The sequence below is a fragment of the Vigna radiata genome, chromosome 7 (assembly GCF_000741045.1).
Source record: "Vigna radiata var. radiata cultivar VC1973A chromosome 7, Vradiata_ver6, whole genome shotgun sequence".
Classification (NCBI taxonomy): Eukaryota; Viridiplantae; Streptophyta; class Magnoliopsida; order Fabales; family Fabaceae; genus Vigna; species Vigna radiata.
Window position 1 is genome coordinate 28830418 of NC_028357.1, and position 18652 is coordinate 28849069.

At 31.5% G+C, this 18652-nt stretch overlaps 2 protein-coding genes across 4 annotated transcripts; both read right to left on the bottom strand.

Moving 5' to 3' along the window:
- Positions 1-2370: 2370 nt before the first annotated feature.
- Positions 2371-9449, bottom strand: LOC106769203 (probable amino-acid acetyltransferase NAGS2, chloroplastic). 3 transcript variants are annotated; one of them, XM_014654717.2, is made up of 10 exons: positions 8957-9449; positions 8460-8547; positions 8053-8261; positions 7274-7425; positions 6106-6514; positions 5661-5758; positions 4868-4979; positions 4594-4753; positions 2838-2910; positions 2371-2662 (listed from the first exon to the last, which is right to left on the bottom strand). In XM_014654717.2, exons 1-10 carry the CDS (start codon positions 9323-9325, stop codon positions 2506-2508), a joined length of 1827 nt encoding a protein of 608 aa, XP_014510203.1. In that variant the 5' UTR covers positions 9326-9449; the 3' UTR covers positions 2371-2505. The 3 variants fall into 3 exon arrangements, 2 of the variants coding, with proteins under 2 accessions (XP_014510203.1, XP_022639088.1); XR_002668559.1 differs by lacking the exon at positions 2371-2662 and having other exon boundaries at positions 4594-4737; XM_022783367.1 differs by lacking the exons at positions 2371-2662; positions 2838-2910 and having other exon boundaries at positions 4587-4737.
- Positions 9450-15464: 6015 nt separating this feature from the next.
- LOC106767574 (cysteine-rich and transmembrane domain-containing protein WIH1) lies at positions 15465-16518 on the bottom strand. The gene is made up of 3 exons (XM_014652496.2): positions 16321-16518; positions 16044-16197; positions 15465-15683 (listed from the first exon to the last, which is right to left on the bottom strand). Exons 1-3 carry the CDS (start codon positions 16370-16372, stop codon positions 15638-15640), a joined length of 252 nt encoding a protein of 83 aa, XP_014507982.1. The 5' UTR covers positions 16373-16518; the 3' UTR covers positions 15465-15637.
- Between the last annotated feature and the right edge of the window lie 2134 nt (positions 16519-18652).

The following is an 18652-nucleotide window of genomic DNA, read 5'->3' on the forward strand; positions in this document are numbered from 1 at the left end:
GGAGGTTGGGTTTGGAGAGGTGGAGGCATTAACGCCCAATGGATTGGGAGCTTAAACTCTCCTTCCAGCTCACACCTTTTTTTCTCATTTATTTTGTTAAAGGGCCTTTCTTTATGCATTTTTAATTTTTCTCCCCACACTCCTAAATTTCTTGAAATTCCTTAAATAACCCTGGACTTTTTGATCAAGGTAAAAAGTAATTTTTTTTTCTTCCACCCACCCACTTCTTCTCACCCTTCCTTCATTCCTAACCTAGCATTGCAAGTCTTCATTCCCTCACCCCTTCCTCCATCGCAGCACACTTCGATCTCTCTCATACTCCTTACATACCCCTCCCATATACACTTCATGTTCTTGCCACGAACAAGAAGAAGCAAGATACACACATTTACATTTATGAAATTTATATATTTGCTAAATATGTGTGTGTTTTGTTGACATACATGTCGAAATTCGTAATTAAAGTGGGAAATGAATTGAAAATTTAGAATTACGAATTTTGGAGTTCAGGGTTAAATATCAAATATCTAAATCTGATTAAGTTATGGATTTTGTGTTTTTCTTTAGAGTTTAGGATTTATATATGTATCAGATGGGCTGGACAACAATATAACTACTTAAGGATCAACCTGGTCGAGCGGTCGAGGGTGAACGGTCGGCCAAAATTCATAATTAGGTATTTCTACAAGGATTAGATTAAGGTAAGAAATTATTAGGAACATTGGATTAGGATTGGGCCGTGATTAAGATTTCACTAATCTCAAACTCATGACGAAAACTATAAATATAGATCAAAGGTAAGAGTAGGTGATTCGCATTTATTACTGTTTCATTGAACTTTCGTACGAACAGTCAACTGACTTAAGCATCAAATAACTTTTGACAGGTATACCTCCGGACGATAGAGTAAAGGTGTTTGGAGTGACTTTACCTCGCAACTAAAACAATATATATATATATATATATATATATATATATATATATATATATATATATATATATATATATATATATATATATATATATATATATAACTTTGTCCTCTAGTCTATTCTACTTATATTGCCACACCAGTTTGGTGAATCTCCTCGCTTGCATGTTGTCTAAACTAGCCCACCCCTTTTTTACTTTACTTTACACTTCCCATTTGAATGGCGTAAGTCTAACCTTGTAAACATTCCTTCAATTTCAAGTAGGAGGAATGTTTGTCAACCAATAAGGAAGCGAACAAGGTGCAAAGTAGTCTCAACCACGTGTGCGACGATTGACGAGCGAAAGGAACCATAGTAGCAAGCATCACAACTAGGGACATTCCCCGCCACAACAGTTCCACAGGCACCATCGGATCTGGAAATCACATAGAAGATAGAGACTGAATCTACAAAAGGTGGGGATGAATGATACGAATACACACACTTTTATATATATATATATAATTTTAATTTTATTAATTGTTATTCTAACTTTCTTTTAATTTTGTTTTAATTTATTTTTAATTGTTATATATTTTTTTAATTTTATTGATTTTGTGTATTCTTAGTTATGGTTTATGGTTTAAGAAATATAATCTATTTTATGTGTTCTCATCTTATTTATTTATTCACTTTAAATTTAGTTATTTTTTATATGTATTAGTTTTAATCTTTGGTTGAATTTGTTTGTTCTGGAAATGACAAGAACATGAGATACTTCTATTAATCGAATTTCGAAATTCGGTAAGCTAACTAAATCGAATTTAGAAATCCAAGAACTTCCTAAATCAAATATTGAAATCTGGTGGCTTTCTAAATTCTTTAAGTTTATTAATCAGAATTTGAAATATGATACTTTTCTAAACCGGATTTCGAAATACGATGCTCTCTAAATCAGATTTCAAAGTCAATTATTACTTAACTAATTCATCCTACGACTTTTGAAATTCAGTGAATATTTTTAAACGAATTTCAAAATTTAATACATGCAAATATAATAAAATGAATATAAAATTTAAAACGAAGATGAACAAAAAATGTAACCAACAAAAATCGAATAAAATATGTGTACTTGAACGAAAATGAGCGAAGTTTCAAACGAGATGAAAGAAAATGAAGGAAGTTGTAGGAGAAGAAAATAAACTTTTAAAAAAAGCTTAATAAGATAAAAATGGTTGTTGCTTTGAAAATGACTTAGAATGCAAGATCTTAGTAAATATACCATTCCACATTATAAATACGCGTAATAAGTAATAATTATTGTTTACCTAATCTATTATATATATATATATATATATAAGGACATATCTAGCATCACATAGCAAATCAATATTATTCAATAACTGATTTGCGAGAGAAAGAACTCTAAATTTGGAAATTAAATAATAATAAATAACAGAAAACTGAAAGGTAGAAAACTTGTAATAGCTATTGATTTTCCAGAAAACATATAATTATGAGATTATTACCTACACTCTAAGAAAATGCCAAACGCTTTATCTAACTAACCTTTCCCCAGTGAAAAAAGGATATGCTAATGGGAAGAAAATTTGCTACCAAAAGTAATTCCACTCTTATTAGGTAGAAGCTTCTTCCTGTAATACTTGGACTTGCGGGATAGATTAATCTTTTTCCTTTTCTTCTCAGGAATAAAATCAATTGAACATTCTGAAAATCCACGTCTCACAAACCTGTTAACACATTATGAATCCATTGACTTTAGAAAAGCATTTATGGAGTTAACAAACCATATGCAGCATCCAAGAAAAGATAGAGCATGCAGTAAGTAACAATACACTGAAAGAAGAAAATTACGTTGATTCTAGATAAATATATTGATATGTGTTTGATGTCCAAGGTACGTACCAATCTGCTGTACGAGTTGTAAGCAAGAAAAGCATTTCAAATCCAAGATATGATGCCTTCTTCTCTATATAATCTGTTACATTTGATCATAACATTAAACTATACAGTCAAAACATGAGATAAATACTATTATGAACGAAAGCACCCAAAGATTATAATTAAACGGCTGCTCAAAAATATGGTTTACCATGCACTGCATAGACCTCACACTACACCCTAAAAGTAGTTTCTGAATGAAATCGGAAACAATTTTCCCCTTGAAATTATACGTTATGGTCTGATATTTGCAAACAATTTCTGATCCATGGAGAATTGCATAAGGAACTAGTCAGCCACTGAACATATACAAGAACCTACAAGCCTAGTAGGATTCACTACTTTTCAAAGACAAAATAGGAAAAGAATAAAAAAAAGGAAGAGGAGTGTGGTTTTATGCTTTTAGATCGAATACCCGTAGTAAGGAATATCAAGATGAATGAGTTGACGTTTGTTATTCTAACAAATGAACTTCCCAAAACATAATGTTTTCAATATTAAATTAGCGATTGAAATGGCAAAGTGAGAAATTTAAGGTTAAACCATGGTTTAATATGTGTACGCTTATAAACGTATGTAAGTAGCAACATGTTAGACAAATATAATGCACATTAGTACATAAATATATATAAAAAAAAAGTGAGTTATGTTACTCAAATTAACCATGAACTGTATGAAAGTATTAACAACTTCATCTAAATTTATAATACTTTAAATTGATTAATTGATTGATTCAACGGTAAGTATATTTCCATATTCATTTTATTTTAACAGTTTAACTTAGAAAACAACATAAAATATTACATGTGCATCAAAAATAAAAGCCAAACTTGGCATAGTAGTTCGAGAGGTACTTAAAGAATGTTGGTTTGAAGTCATCCTATGCCCTCTCCAAAAGTTTCAGGCTATCATCACAATAATATATAATATAGACTTGGACAGGTTGAACCTGTTCAAGATTTAACAGTATGGACAGTTCGGTACCAATTCACGTATCAGTAGCTTGGTATAAGAAAGACAGTTCCAGGTACCGTAACCAACCACAGGTCGAAGTATGAATCTTCATTTCCTGTCTTTTGGTTTCATCACAATAATATTAACCTAGGACTGATTGAACCTGTTAAACCATGTTGCATGGTCTTGACAGTTCAGTATAGGCTCATTCGGTCTAGTGACATTTTTAGAATATCAGTTTAAAAGGTTTAATCAGACCAGTTTACATTTAACTTGGTCGAGTGGTCAGGCTGGGACTCTGGGTTTTAAACTGCGGTGCTGAAATATGAGAGCAAAAGTAGTGTACACCAGAAGTACAAAATCAGTCCTCCTAGTGTAGTGAAACAACACGATCCTTTCTATGTATCAGAAAATAAAAGGCATTGAAAACTTTGAAAGAGTCCTTAAATCACTAATAATTTATACTAAGTTGGGAACTTCTGTAGAACCACAGTAAATGAATGGAAGATTGAAAAGGAAGGTAAAAACTTGACGATCCTAAAGGTACCAATTCATAAGAGAAGCAAAAGGGAACAGTAGTCATAATTCAAAGTTCCAAACCTTTTTTATTAATGCTAATCCATGAAAAAACCAGATACAAGCCAGAATAAACAACAAATCACCATAGAATTTCAATATATTACAAAAATAGTGAATCACTTGACTGGTTCTCTATCAATTAAGAACAACAATGTCAATCCACAGAGGCAATAATAGCATATCATACCGAGTAATTTGTCTCCCTGTCCTTGGCCTCTACAATCAGGGGATACTGCAATTGCAGCAACCTCTCCACACTTCTCTTCAAAGAAAGGAAAAAGTGCAGCGCAAGCAATTATTTGACCTTCTCTTTCGACAACAATGAAGGACCCTAACGATTGAAGCAGCTATAAACAGACAATGGTCAAAATGTAGGGGACTACTTAAGGAAAGCCCCATTGACGATTATAATGTGGCCTCTACAATAGCTATGAAGAAGATATCAAGCAAAGTGAGCAAACCTCTTCATCAGTCCGCATAACTAATATGCCAGACTCCTGTAAAGGCTGGATAAGTTGTTTAATTCCAGAAATATCTGTTACTTGAGCCATCCGGGTGCCTTCATAAAGGTCACTGCAAAATTAATTGAAGGCAAGCAAATGAAGATTAAAAAGCTTTAAGAAAACATAACTAAATAAAGGTCACTGCAAAAATTAATTGAAGGCAAACAAATAAAGATTAAAAAGCTTTAAGAAAACATAACTAGATAAAAGAAGAAGAAAGACCTCAATCATCCATAACACCTTCGGAAATCTGCCACATAGTTTATGCTAGTAGGCAATAGCAAAAATGGTTATCCCATGAACATCATTTTGGCATTAATTAATTTTTGGGGTTTGAAAATAAAAGCAGGCAAAAATTTCTTTCAGGGGTGCAGTATATGGGCATGGAATGGTTGAATTGAATATAACCAGTTTACTCTCTTTATAACTAATATATTTCGACTAATTCATCAATCCTTAAAAGGTAAAACAGGAGAATGATCATAGACAACTACAAAAATTTTGCTTCTCACTGGTATAACCAATGTGATGTGGTGACTCTAGCAGAAAATCCACAGGAATGCAAACTAAAATTATGATTTATTAACATCAATAACTGAAAATAATGAAGAAATGTAACAGTTTAGTTCAACGAATGAAGGATACAACCTACCATAGTACTGTTACTATCACCAATTACTTATCAAGTAATAGAGAAAATATCATAATAATAAGAAAAAAATAATCCAGAGATAAACAAAAATTTGCCTACCTAGCCACCATTGTCCCCATCCCATCTCTCTTGAACAATTCCAACAATAGAACTCCACTAATAGTGCCATCCAACAAATGAACTCTTTGAACACCGCCCTGACAGACAGAAGTTATATTTAGCAACATATTAACTGGGATTTCAAGCACCGCCATCTTATTTGAAAAAGCAACTTCTCAAGGAATTTCAGTAGGATAATAAAGTGATAGGAAAAATAACTGGAAAAAACAGGTAATTTCTAAAAAAAATAGTTAAATTGAGGTTTCCATATTTTAAAAACTATTTGGTTCGTAAAAAATAATGAAACAAACCTGTCTGCCATAATTGAACAGAACAAGATGCAATGAAAATAAAAACTTCAGACTTTCAGTGACTGAAGATACTAAAGCACAATGTAGACCTAAGTAAACAATGGCATGAAGGAAAAGTTGAATCATCAACTTACTCTGCAAACGAAAGCTGCTGCCGCTAGCTCTGACAGGTAACCATTAGTCCGACTTAGGGACTCCTGACCTCCTATAGCAAAACCCTGCTCCCCAGACCAAAGGCCATTCCCGTTGTCAAAACCAACACCATTATGGAAGGTTGCAATATGACATCCTGAAAATGGATTTCCATTACGCGGATCCCCATTAAATTTATTAAGTGTGTTGAAACTTTCTTCCGCAACAGCTTTGACATAGTTAGCAGCTGTTTCACTTTGTTCAACCCGTTTACGGATTAGCATGTCTGCCTCTTGAAGAGTCAAGAAGCGAATAAGGTGTCCACTTTCATCCAGGATCGGACCATCCATAATGCATATAAGCTTGTCTGCTCCTATTGCCAACGCACAAGCTGTTGCAACTTCATAGGTACTGTGGAAAACAAATCATCAGTGTCCAGTATTCAAGCATTTCCTTTTATCTGCTGGATCACGTCCAAGCACTATATAGCAACATTCAAAAGAAAAATAAATCGAACACATTGATACAACTGTAAATCTGATTCACAAACAAAACAGTTAGCAAAACCTTTATTGTTCCCTCAGTATTTTTCAGATTCCACAAGGTGTCACGTTCTATAATAAACTATTTTGCGAACTGAATAACTCAAACTTTGTACATGTATTTTTTATTGTTTTACCAAAAAACTAAATTTCTATTATTTTATTTTAACACATTCTCCATGAAGCTGTTTCTTCCCATCTATGTCTAACTCCAACCTTTAAAAGCTAGCCTTGAAAAAAAAATATCAATATTCTCCAAGGTATTGATATAAGAAACATAATTGATGATAGATAGTAAGCTTCTTCAATGACGGTTTTTTGGGGATGGTAAAATCTAGAAAGCCGTACTCACTTGAGAGCAGAGGCTGAACAATAACTAGAACCTTTGACCTAGTCACAAGGCAACAACCTCCCGAATGGTCCATAGCTAACCTCTCAATTGAAAATATGAACAACATAAAATATTGAGGCTTTCTACAATAGTCAAATAATAATAGAAGCATGAGGGAAAAATATAGCAGATTAAAAATACAAAATTACAAACATTGTATAACAGAATATACATGTCAAGAAGCAATCAAGAATGACCAGGTTGTAAAAAGGAATTATCAGAGTTTCTAAAGCATACTTGCAATCTAATACTTCTCCAGAGCTGGAGTAACCCAAGTTGCTTAAAATAACAATGCAGTTGCCATCAAGCCTCTCACGCATGCGAGAAACGTCTACTTTTTTAACCTCCCCAGTTGACCCAAAATCAACTCCTTTGACAACCCCTCTTCTCTGCCAAACAAAATGTTTAAAAGGACTTGCTCTAAAACAGTGAGAGAAGCAGAAAACAGAAAAACAAAGGCCTAATTCCTAATTTGGTCCTATAATTTCATTCGAATTTTCAAAAAGACCCCAGTTGTTGGTTTTTCTAATTTAGTCATTTATTTTTTTAAAAACATCAAATTTAGTCCTTTAGTTTTTTAAAAACATCAAATTTATTCCTTTAGTTTTTTAAAGACATCCCATTTGGTTGTTTTGGTTGCTCGCTGACCCTTTAATTTTCAACCAACCATATGCTAATTTTCTTCTCCATCCACCAAGATCTTAGGTTTATTCTTCTTAGACCACCATTCATGGTCAAGCAGGAAACCGCCAAGCTGCCAAATTGGAAAAATGACCCAATTTGATGTTTTTAAAAAACCAAAGGACTAAATTGGAAACACAAACAAACTAGGGGTCTTTTTGAAAACTCGAATGAAATTAGAAGATTAGGAATTGAGCAAAAAAAAAAAAAGAGGGGTAGGGGGGCGGGCGGGGATAACACTGGAATCTCATTGATACCGCAATAACAGACAAAGGAATTGAAAGAAACCATGTTCTCCAAATAATATGAAGAAAATCGAATCACAGAATTCAAACCTTGGCTGCAAGAAAGTTTCCACTTGCAACACTGACACCAACTTCATGCAAACGGCTACTGTCACCATGTCGACGAATATTGCAAATGGAGGGTCCAGGAGAAAGCTTCGCTTCAATCATCAATCTTATTCTCCCAGCTGCTTCCATTGCAGCTGCTAGAGACTCATCATCAGTTACCCTATATGGACCAACATACTTAGGTTCTCTCCCTACAAAATAGCAACATCACTAATCAATGCTAATTCACACCAGCTGAAATTTCATTTGTCTCTTGTGGGGTTGCCATGTATCAATCAACATAAGATCATAAAAAATAGTCACTTTCACTACATTAAGAAAACTGGTCACTAGCACCCATTCATATTCATATCATGGCTTCATTTCCCTGTGACGCAAGTAGGACTCACCTCTCTCACGCAAAAGATTGTCAATTTGCATATGGGTCCCCGGAACAAGAACAAACCGGATTCCCAGGTGATGAAGAAAGGCTATATCCTGCACGCACATTACGGAGCTAAGTATGAGATTAATCTAGAAAATATTTCCTTCTTAAGAAAATTAATTAATTCAACAATTTTATATATAATTAAGTTCTTGAAAGGAAATTTTCATCATCCTACCCAGGATTATTTGCCTAAGAAATTATCACACGATCCAGGACCATCATAGTCTCAACTAATCTCTCCATCACACCACCCTTTATTAATTCTTTTTCATGCATAGAAACATTGAAGTATGAGTCACACAAACTGGTTAAGATCATAAACACATTTTGATCCCAGACTATGCAATATTTCTCTCTCATATAATACCTGCGAGGATACATTCCAAAAAACAATTTGATACATTTATATGTGTCTGAATGAGCCAGTAAAATAAAAAGAAATGAAATATTTGGAGGTGCCTTGAGAATTGGATCCAAGTAAGGACTAGCGACAATTTCGCCGGAAACGATGACAACGAAGGTCGCACCACGGTGGACCCTCAAGTACGGCCACGTCTCACGAAACCAACGCACGAATTGCTTATCGTCCATGGAGCTGCTGTAACCCTCCTCCTCCGTTACGCTTCCGATCAGTTCCTCGCTGAACACATTGCAGCGCTCGCATGTTGAGGTTGGGACTCTAGTAAAAAATAAGGGCTTGTTTGGCTTCGATTTTGGGGAGCGAGGGCGTAATTTGAGTAGCTGTTGTGGGTGGAAATTGAATTTGTGGGATGAAAATTTGGGAGGGTTTGGAAGGGATGTAGGATAGGTGGAAGACAAAGCCGCCATGGACTCTTGAATTGCGACACAACTGAAGAGAAGTCCGAAGGCTCTGTCTCATCAGCTACTAACTGTGTTGGATGGATACTCAACACAGATTTGTAGCATCATCATAGTGACGGCTCTTTATTTTATTGGATCGACAATTTTCATACAACTATTAATGCGGCAGGTTGAAAAAAATATTTAGTTGTTTCATTATAACTGAAATCTACTTTCAAATAAAGGTAACTAGAAGTCTATTAATTATTTACCATCACATCAAAATTTAATAATAAAATAAAAGAATAAAAAGTTATATAAGATTTATAATAAAATTTACACTTAAATTATTTTCATTGATTTTGTTGAATAAGATTTATTTTCTTTTAATGTTTAATATACTTCCAAATTTTGTAATTTATATTCATTTTAATTTTTTTTATGACGGTGTTTAAATTGTTATGACAAAATGTATACTTGAATGATTAGTTTGTTTTTGTCATATATATGGCGAGTTTTGGAGAGTCTGACGTGAAATTAATTTGATTATTCAGGTTTTCTAAAAAAAAAGGTTTATATGTGGAATTTAGAAGGTTTGTGAAAATTGTATGCAAGATTATCGTGGTGTGTTACATTTAGTTAATTTTTCATTGAAATTTGAAGGATTGATCATCGCTTAGGTCAAGTTTGTATTCTTAATAAGTGGTTGGTTTTTTGTTGTGGGGTTTAGAGTTTTTGTTGCATTATGTTGGTTTTTATTTGTTTTCCATTTTGGTGCAGTAATTTTTGAACAATTCAATAAAATGTTGTTTTTTGTGTGAGTGGATAATGTTTTGTTGTGTAAGACTTTATAATTGTTTGTGACTGGGTGGATGTCGGTTTTTGATTTAAGGATTCCTCTTTAAATTAAGCTTTTGAGTGGTCTCGTAGTTAAAGTATGATTTTGATTTATAGGATTTCGTTTGGGATGTCTGAGGACAAATTTGGAGATGTGATCTACCACTATGGACCCTACTAAAGGATGTACCATTTAAATATTTCATAAAAAAAATATGTCAATAATTTAGTATTTTTAGGATAAAATTTTAATTAGATGTAAAAGGAAAATTTATATTTGCTTTCTTATATTTCATTAACCGTCTCTATTTTATTTTTGTTTGTATATATTTGGGTTTAGTCGTTTGTTTATTTCTATTGATTTTATTTGTGACATGTTTCTTTCGAGAATCATATTAAGTTATTATGATGAATATGATTGGTGTGTATGATTGATTTAAATTGAATTAATGATTCTTACTTGGGAAATTTTGGTTGGTTTTGTGATTGATTGAGGGAAGTTAGAATCTAAGGAATTGAGCAAATTGGTATGAGTTCAAATGTTTTAAAATTGTTTGAACCAATGCACTAAGAGAGAAGTACTAATTTGAGTAATAGAACAAGTCCAAGTTCTCTTAGAATCACAAAAATGCTTGTGTTGTCATATGATACAATGCTGAGCAATATCAGATTTTGCGTCGAGCGCCAACTTGCATTGCAGGTTTGATAACATTTTAGCTTCAAAGTGTTAAGTATCAAGTCGTGTGCCGCTGAGCACTAGTTTTGCAAATGGTTTAATTCTTAATGGTGACAAGGTACCATCAAATGCCACTTTTTGCAAAAAGAATGGCATTGAACGCCAATTTGTATGTTAACCATTTTTTCTTCTTTGATTACTTGAGATAGATCTATGATGAAACTAATGTTTATGATGTTGATAATTAAGGTGACAATATGGGTGTGTACATGTATGATGATGATGTTGAAGGAACTTCAAGGAGAAGTTTCTTTGTAGTCATAACCTTATTGTATGCATTGACATGAACTGTAATAACTATTTACACTCAAATAGAGTATAATAAGTTATGTCATGAGAGTCGCAAGAAGTTCTAGTCACTGTACTTGTTTAGTCCCAAGCATGAATGAGGTTAACTTTGTGTGTAGTTAGGTGATAATCTCTTGAGGCTATGACTTTTGTAAAGCTTAAAAACCACTATAGGTACACACTCCAATGTATTCTGATGACAAAGATATGTATTTAGATAATTAAGTTTAATATCAACTTCTTAATATATATATAGATATATATAATTCATGTTTTTAATTATGTATAATAACTTTTTTTTTTAAATATCTTAGTGTATATTACATATAATGAAGTTTTAAAAAGGAAATAGACTTTTGTATAAAATAACCACAAGAAGCCTGAAGAATTATTACACGGTAAATATCATTACCTAATTCCTTATTTGTTCACGTAATAAAGTGATCAATTGAGATAATCAAACAAAACACAAGACATTCAATAAAATTAGTACACAAAAAAGTTATTATACAGAATTAAAAGCATGGATAATATATATATATATATATATATATATATATATATATATATTATTTAGACAATTGTATTAATAGTATGTTTCTGCCTATTTGTTTTGCTTTATTAATTTTATAATATTTTATTTAATAATTTTATATTAATATTTTACACATAATACCTTTTTATGGATAAATTATTTATATATTGATATTGTACAATATATAGAATAATTATAATTGCACCCTTTGTTATTAAGTAACATTGTATATATTATTGTTATTTTCACAGTTTTATATAAGTGTATAAGAAGAATAAAACTATATTTAGGTCAAATACTATACTCCATTATATATAATACAAGATCGATCGGTCATTAACTGAAATTCTACTAAAGAAGAATTTAGTTAAGACTGAACACACACAACAGACCGAACGGTCACGAATGACCTCTCAGCTACAAGTAATAATTCTGTAGAATTATGATCACGTCCTATACCTTCCATCTTTACACCATTTGTCAATCCTCTACACTTACATTCAATCATGCAATAACACTCATATCACATATACATCAAATCGTCAAACAAAACATCACACAAACATACAATAACTCAAAACAGAGAATCATAATTAAATTATACAAGTTTTCCTTACCTTATAACAAAACAGCTGCTCATTTAATAGCAAAATGCGACCAGAAATTTGGTTTGCATGTGTCCAAAAATGGAGTTCTTAGAAAGAAGATGAACTTACTAACTCAGAATCACAATTTGATCAGTGCAAACTAAAGTCCTTGACCTTAGGAAAGCTCGGGTGTGCTCCAGACAAGAGATCCATCGACAATGAATATCCAACTAAAATTACCAGGGATCGACCATTACAAGGTCCATGTCTTCAATACCCCTTTTCTTCATAGCCTCTATAAATGGGGAAAACTTTTGACTACAGCCTCACATTCTGCATATTCCTCAGCATCCTGAATATAGAGAGAATTTTATGGAATTGAGGTTTGTAGATTATTAAAACGGATAATGATATTTAGACAACATTTTTTTGACAATATTTGAACATTGATTACGTGTCAATATGTGATTGGTCAAAAATTACTCCAAAATCAATAATAATAATCATAAACATTATTGTGGAGTAACTTTTGACCAATCAGAGATTAACACGTAATCAATGTTCAAATGTTGTCAAAAAAATGTTGTCTAAATATCATTATCCTATTAAAACTGCAGCAGCTTGAAAATGTTGGACATGACAATATTGGATACCTAAGTAAGTAAACTTAACAATGAGTTACTCATTTTCCATTTTACTGTTTCCATTTGTTTGTGTTGGTGGAGAAAACGAAAATGGTGTGTAGAAAGGAGAGAAAATGATGCATTAAATTTTTACTACTTTTGGCCAAACACATGAGATGCTTCTTTTGACTCAAGGAATATTTCCAATTTGGTTTTGTACAAAAATAAAAAGAGGTGAGAATTTGTAGAGAAAAAGAGAAGAGAATGGAAACTAAAAGCTTTTTGAAATAAGTCATTTGGTCCAATTTATATACTACCGTCAATGCAAACTAAGAGGTGAGAATTCCAGTTTATATACTACCGTCAAAAATCATTTGGTCCAATTTAATGTTGGTGACAATAAGTCATTAGTATTCTATATATTTTTTTTTTTCAATTTCCCCGTATCTCCATATCCATGTCTGAACTTCATATAGCCTTTACATACCATATATTGAATATTTCTAACTTCAACATATGTTGAGTTTTTATATTTTGTTGAAACATTTTCACGACAGTCTTTTCTTTCTTTTGTAAATTTCTTTTTACGGAAGTTAAGATTACATTAGAACTAACACGCAATTTAAAGTTGTCCAATTGTCCAATGTGTCGTGGCAACTACAATGCTTGCCCATGTTTGAAAAGATTTAGCCTTTGTTCGCTTGAACAGATTGTACTGTTCAAGCGAATTTACGAGCGAAGAAAGTTTTGAAAGTTGTGTTCGCTTGTACTGATTTGAGACGATGGAAAAGTGAGGATTTGCGTTGATTTTGAGTGGATTGCACTGTTTACACCATCTCGCAAAAATGAGAAGATTTGTGCTGATTTACAACGAAAAGACTCGTATACCTTGTATCATTCTGAAAAGCAAAATCCATTTTAATAGGCATCTGAACATGAAATAAAAAAACACAAAACACATTCACTGTTGTTTCACGAGAACACTGTTCTTTTCCATTGCCCATGTGATTTTGCAGTGTATTCCAATCCAGAGAAAGCGTATCCGGATGGAGGTATTTCGAAGATTTTGGGCAGGTATTCGGATACACTCTTCCTGTATCCGGATCCAGGTTTTTGAAGAATTTGCTTAGGAAGAGTATCTGGATACACCATCGCGTATCCGGTTCCAGGCAGCCGTTTTGTATCCAGTTCTTTGCATGGCAGCGATGGGTTAGGTTTGTGATAGTGTTGAATGGAGGAATTTGGTTGTTGCGTGAATGGAGGAATTCAAAAGGGGGTAAGAGGTTGGTTGGAGATAATCGGAGATGATGGTGATTTGTGGATGCCGGTGTGGTTACGGTTGTGGAGTGTGTTGGCCGGAGAGTAATTGGTTGATGTTGTTGGGTTGAATGCAGGAGGATGGGTTGTCTATTGATTCAAGGTATAGTGAAGTCTGAGATGAATTTTTGGTGCTGTTGGGGGCGGTTAGTGATCATTAGAGGTGAAGAACCGATGCACCCCATTAGAACCTCTGTGATTGTTTATAGAGATGAAGAATATCAGTGTCGGTAACACTGATTGGAGGAAACCAAAATAATTTTCCCGTCCGTGAACCATGATTGAAAGAATCCAAGAAGCAAATTGTCTTGTTGTTAGAGTTGTTGATAAATTCAGCACATAATACAATCAACAAAATATATTACATTTTAAAAAATATTTATTTTACTATATTATAATTTTTATAATATTTTAAAAATTAATTTTAATTATTATTAATTAATTTCCTTTCTTTATTAACATTTATACATTTCAATATAACATTAAAAAATAACATTTTATATTACTAAAATAATTAGGGGCATTTTGGTAATTTTTCATTTCTATCAATTAAACAAATTTTTTAATTCTATCACATCAATCAAATCCTACACTAATTCTCACAAACTTTACCCTCAAATCCACTCTCAATTACCCATAAATCTACTCAAAAAAACAACAAAAGAATTACTCTCAAATTCACTCAAATCATCTCCCTCAAATCCATTAAAAAGAACACAGCGTTAAAGATAAAATTTAAATAAAATATAATTAATTATAATTATTATTATGCTTATAATAATAATTATTATTAACTCTTTTTTTTAATAATTTTTATTTTAAAATTATTATTATTATTAATTTATGGAAAATTTTAAATAAAAGTAAAAGATATTCGCATTTCCTTTTAAAGTTCATAAATCAAGCTTGAGGATGGTGACATTGAAAATATTGATGTATCTGTGTACTATAAAGGTGTTCATGGTAAGTTGATTAGCTTATATATGCTTCACAATTTCCCTTTTAAAGTTCATAAATCAATAACTGGTTAATTTTGTGGGTTATTGTGCAGTTTATATCAATGAAACATACTTTGATATATTAGTGAGATTTTTTAAGTTTTTTAATAGAACTAAAATGATAAATGAAATTGAAATATAATGAGATTTGGTGAAAAAGTAAAAACAAATCTTATCTGTTATAATATACAAGGTTGTTTAATTCATACTTAGATAAAAAAAAATGCATCAAAGAAAGATAATGATAACTATGCTAAAAATGAATTCATTAATTAACACGTATGAATACAGTAATCATTAATACAGTAATCATGGACACCAATCTAATGCTAAATTAAAAGAACATATATAAATGAGAACTCAGAATATGCCTTCCACGATGACACCGCATCAGCAACCAATCATGTCTCTTCAGGACCTAAAAGCAAGCATCAAGTAAACAGCAACAACAGAGTGCGGCCAAACTGCAACAGAAGACAATGTCAGCTTGTGTCAATTTTTTCCAATTCACGGGTATCAATACTAGATAGAACAAAGGTTAACAAAAGATCGAAACAAACAAAAAAAAAATCACGATTTATTAGAACCTTTGACTCCTATATCCAGATTCATCAAACAAATACAAACCCATCACACAAGTTTAAATTAATTTCAGTCCAACCTATAGGCTAAAAATCTAAAAACCTAATTCATTCCCTAGATGATCTCCAGCCCACTGTGAAATTTGTGTTTTTCTCAACAATGATCTTGGTAAAGCAAAAGAGAAAGGAAATAGCGCCAACACACATAACACATAACAGGTTGAAAAAGAAAGAGAGACATACCATCCTTCAAGAAAACCGGTTTCTTGCCTAGGAGGAGGTTGTTGGTACTGAGGAGGATAGCCTTGTGGAGGGTATCCTGGTGGAGGGTAGCCTGCAGGAGGGTAACCTTGAGCTGGGTAGCCTGGTGGGGGATAAGGGTCCTTTCCTGGATATCCTGTTGAGTTAAAAAGTATTGACAAATCAGAACAAAAAAACAATTGAAGAATACCCAGTGAATTTGAAGAGAAAGAAGAAAACATGGTTTGAGGAAGAAGCATAGAAATAGATAGATGAATACCTTGTGGGGGAGGAACCCCAACTGGAGGCTGTTGCTGGTGATAATAGCTCATGTTGATGAATGTTTTTGAAAATGAGACTTGATGAAAACCAATCGATAAGGAAGGGGAGTGAATAGTTTGCTATGCGGGGAAGAGAAAGGACTTATTGTGTGTATATAAAGAGAGGAAGAGGAAGTTTCTTGTTTCTTTCCCTGAACCGACTAAGGAAACAAAAACCTTAAATATTTGAAACAAATCTTTTCTGTTAAGATAACATACATAATATTCCCGTTGAGTGTGGATGTTGCACGCTGTTTTTCCACTATGCCCTGCCTCCTTTATTAAAGCGCCTTTCAAATTTTTCCGTTAACTTTTTTACCCTTTCCTTCTCTGTCTCTTCGCATCCCCCACCACTCACGTTATTATTTAACATAAAGATTCGAATCAACCCACCACAACACTGTTATCTTAATTTCTTTTAAAATAGACTCTTTATTTTATTTTGAAAAGTTTATAAGTATTTATTTAATGAGAAATCACATATAATCATTGAAAAAGTGAATGAGAAAGAATTTATGTTTCATTTTATTTTATTTTATCGTTAAATATATTTTTAGTGCTTATACTTTGGAACGATTTTAATTTTAGTTTCTATTTTAAAAAATTTGGTAAAATAGATTAAAACTCGAGTTTTCTAAAATTGAAAAATTAAATTGTACTTTTTGAAAAAAAAAACTAAAACTAAAATAAAATATAAAACTAAAAACATATTTAACCTTTTATTTTATTATAATAGCGAGAAACTGCACAATGTATACATGCTAACTTTATTTAATAATTAAACTATGTCATTGGAAAAGTATTATGTGAACTATACATGATAGAAGAATATATTTTTTATTTTATTATATTATTATTATGATTAATTGTTTAATGAGTAAAGTCAGTTGTTAAAACCACTAGAGTTACAATAAGAATCCTTGTCTTGTCTGTTGTAGGCGAACTTACTAGAGGTTTTGCCGACTCTATGGGATAAAGTTTGGTAAAACGGTAAGTAAGTATACTATTTTTATGCGTCTTAGATTCGTTATTTTAAAATATAAGAAATAAAGATAGCAAAAATAAAATAAAATTGCAAACAGTTACAAAAATCAATGTAAATAGTATTCAGTAAATATTAACAGAGCCAAATGAAAAACAATAAATATTAACAGAGCCGCATGAAAAAATAAAATAGAAGGGCAGAAGAAATAAGGCATTATATTTCTGTAAAAGTGTTAAATCAATCATAATTCGTTACAGAGGAAATATATTATGATAGGAATAAACAAGTTTTAAATTTATCTGTACAAGTTCTCTATATCAACATTTTGTAGTAAAAAACTAAAATTCAAGAAACTTTTCTACCAAATATTTTATAGATAAATTAATTTTAACTTGTCAAAGGTACGTTAGGAAAAGTTAAAGTCAACCTCTACCCACACAATATATGAGAAATGTTAATTATCATCATTTTGTTTGTAAAAAATCAGAGATTGAATGTTTATTTAAAAAAAAGTGTTTAATTTTTATTTCTTAACTTCAAAGAGACTATAACAAAGTTAAATTCATTTTAAAAACATAAGATAAAGACCAAAATCATTTAAATTTATAAAATTTTTATAAAATGTTACATATATGACTCTCACATCATCTAAAAATAAAAAAAGTTAAACCATATATAAAAATGAGACCCATAATTTAATTATTTTAAGATTTAGGATAGAGATGTTGTTGTAACTTCTTAAATGAGTTGACTCATGATTTATTGGTATCATAATTATTTAAAGTTTCCTCCTACAAATTTATAACTATTTTAAGAATCTTGATCTAATAATCAACCAAAGCAAATAATTACATTGAGTGAAAAATTTTAAACTTGTTTAAGTTGTCGCTTACTCATTCTTATTAAATCTTTTCAATCTATCTCATAAAATGATTCAATCATAACATTATTACAGTTTAAAATGAGAAATTGGAGTTAGATTAAGAGTAATTGTAAAAATATTAATATTTTTCTTACCTCTCTTTAAGTTGATATTAGTAAATATTAGATATTCTCTTTAAATGTCAAAAAAAAAAAACCTTTGAAACTAGTATTTCAGTATATAAGACAATGTGCATTGATTTCATAATCTCATATTTTAGAATTTGTTAAAAAAATAATTCTTAATAAATAAAACTAATTGATTGAAAGGAAAAAATAATATATCAAGAAAAAAAAAATTGAGTAACTTGTAATGATTTGAATAAATATAATGAAATCAAATTCATAGATGTTAATGGATCAATATATCAGAATAATACATTCAT

Excerpts from the sequence above, each read along its gene's own strand:
- LOC106769203 (XM_014654717.2), bottom strand. The coding sequence starts at position 9,325 with ATGGCGGCTTTGTCTTCCACCTATCCTACATCCCTTCCAAACCCTCCC. Across the intron at positions 5,759-6,105 it reads CAGCAGCTTTCGTTTGCAGA|GGCGGTGTTCAAAGAGTTCA; the intron begins GTAAGTTGATGA and ends TCTGTCTGTCAG. Across the intron at positions 4,754-4,867 it reads TTATGCGGACTGATGAAGAG|CTGCTTCAATCGTTAGGGTC; the intron begins GTTTGCTCACTT and ends GTCTGTTTATAG.
- LOC106767574 (XM_014652496.2), bottom strand. The coding sequence starts at position 16,372 with ATGAGCTATTATCACCAGCAACAGCCTCCAGTTGGGGTTCCTCCCCCA. Across the intron at positions 16,198-16,320 it reads TGGGGTTCCTCCCCCACAAG|GATATCCAGGAAAGGACCCT; the intron begins GTATTCATCTAT and ends TTAACTCAACAG. Across the intron at positions 15,684-16,043 it reads ACCGGTTTTCTTGAAGGATG|TTTGGCCGCACTCTGTTGTT; the intron begins GTATGTCTCTCT and ends CTTCTGTTGCAG.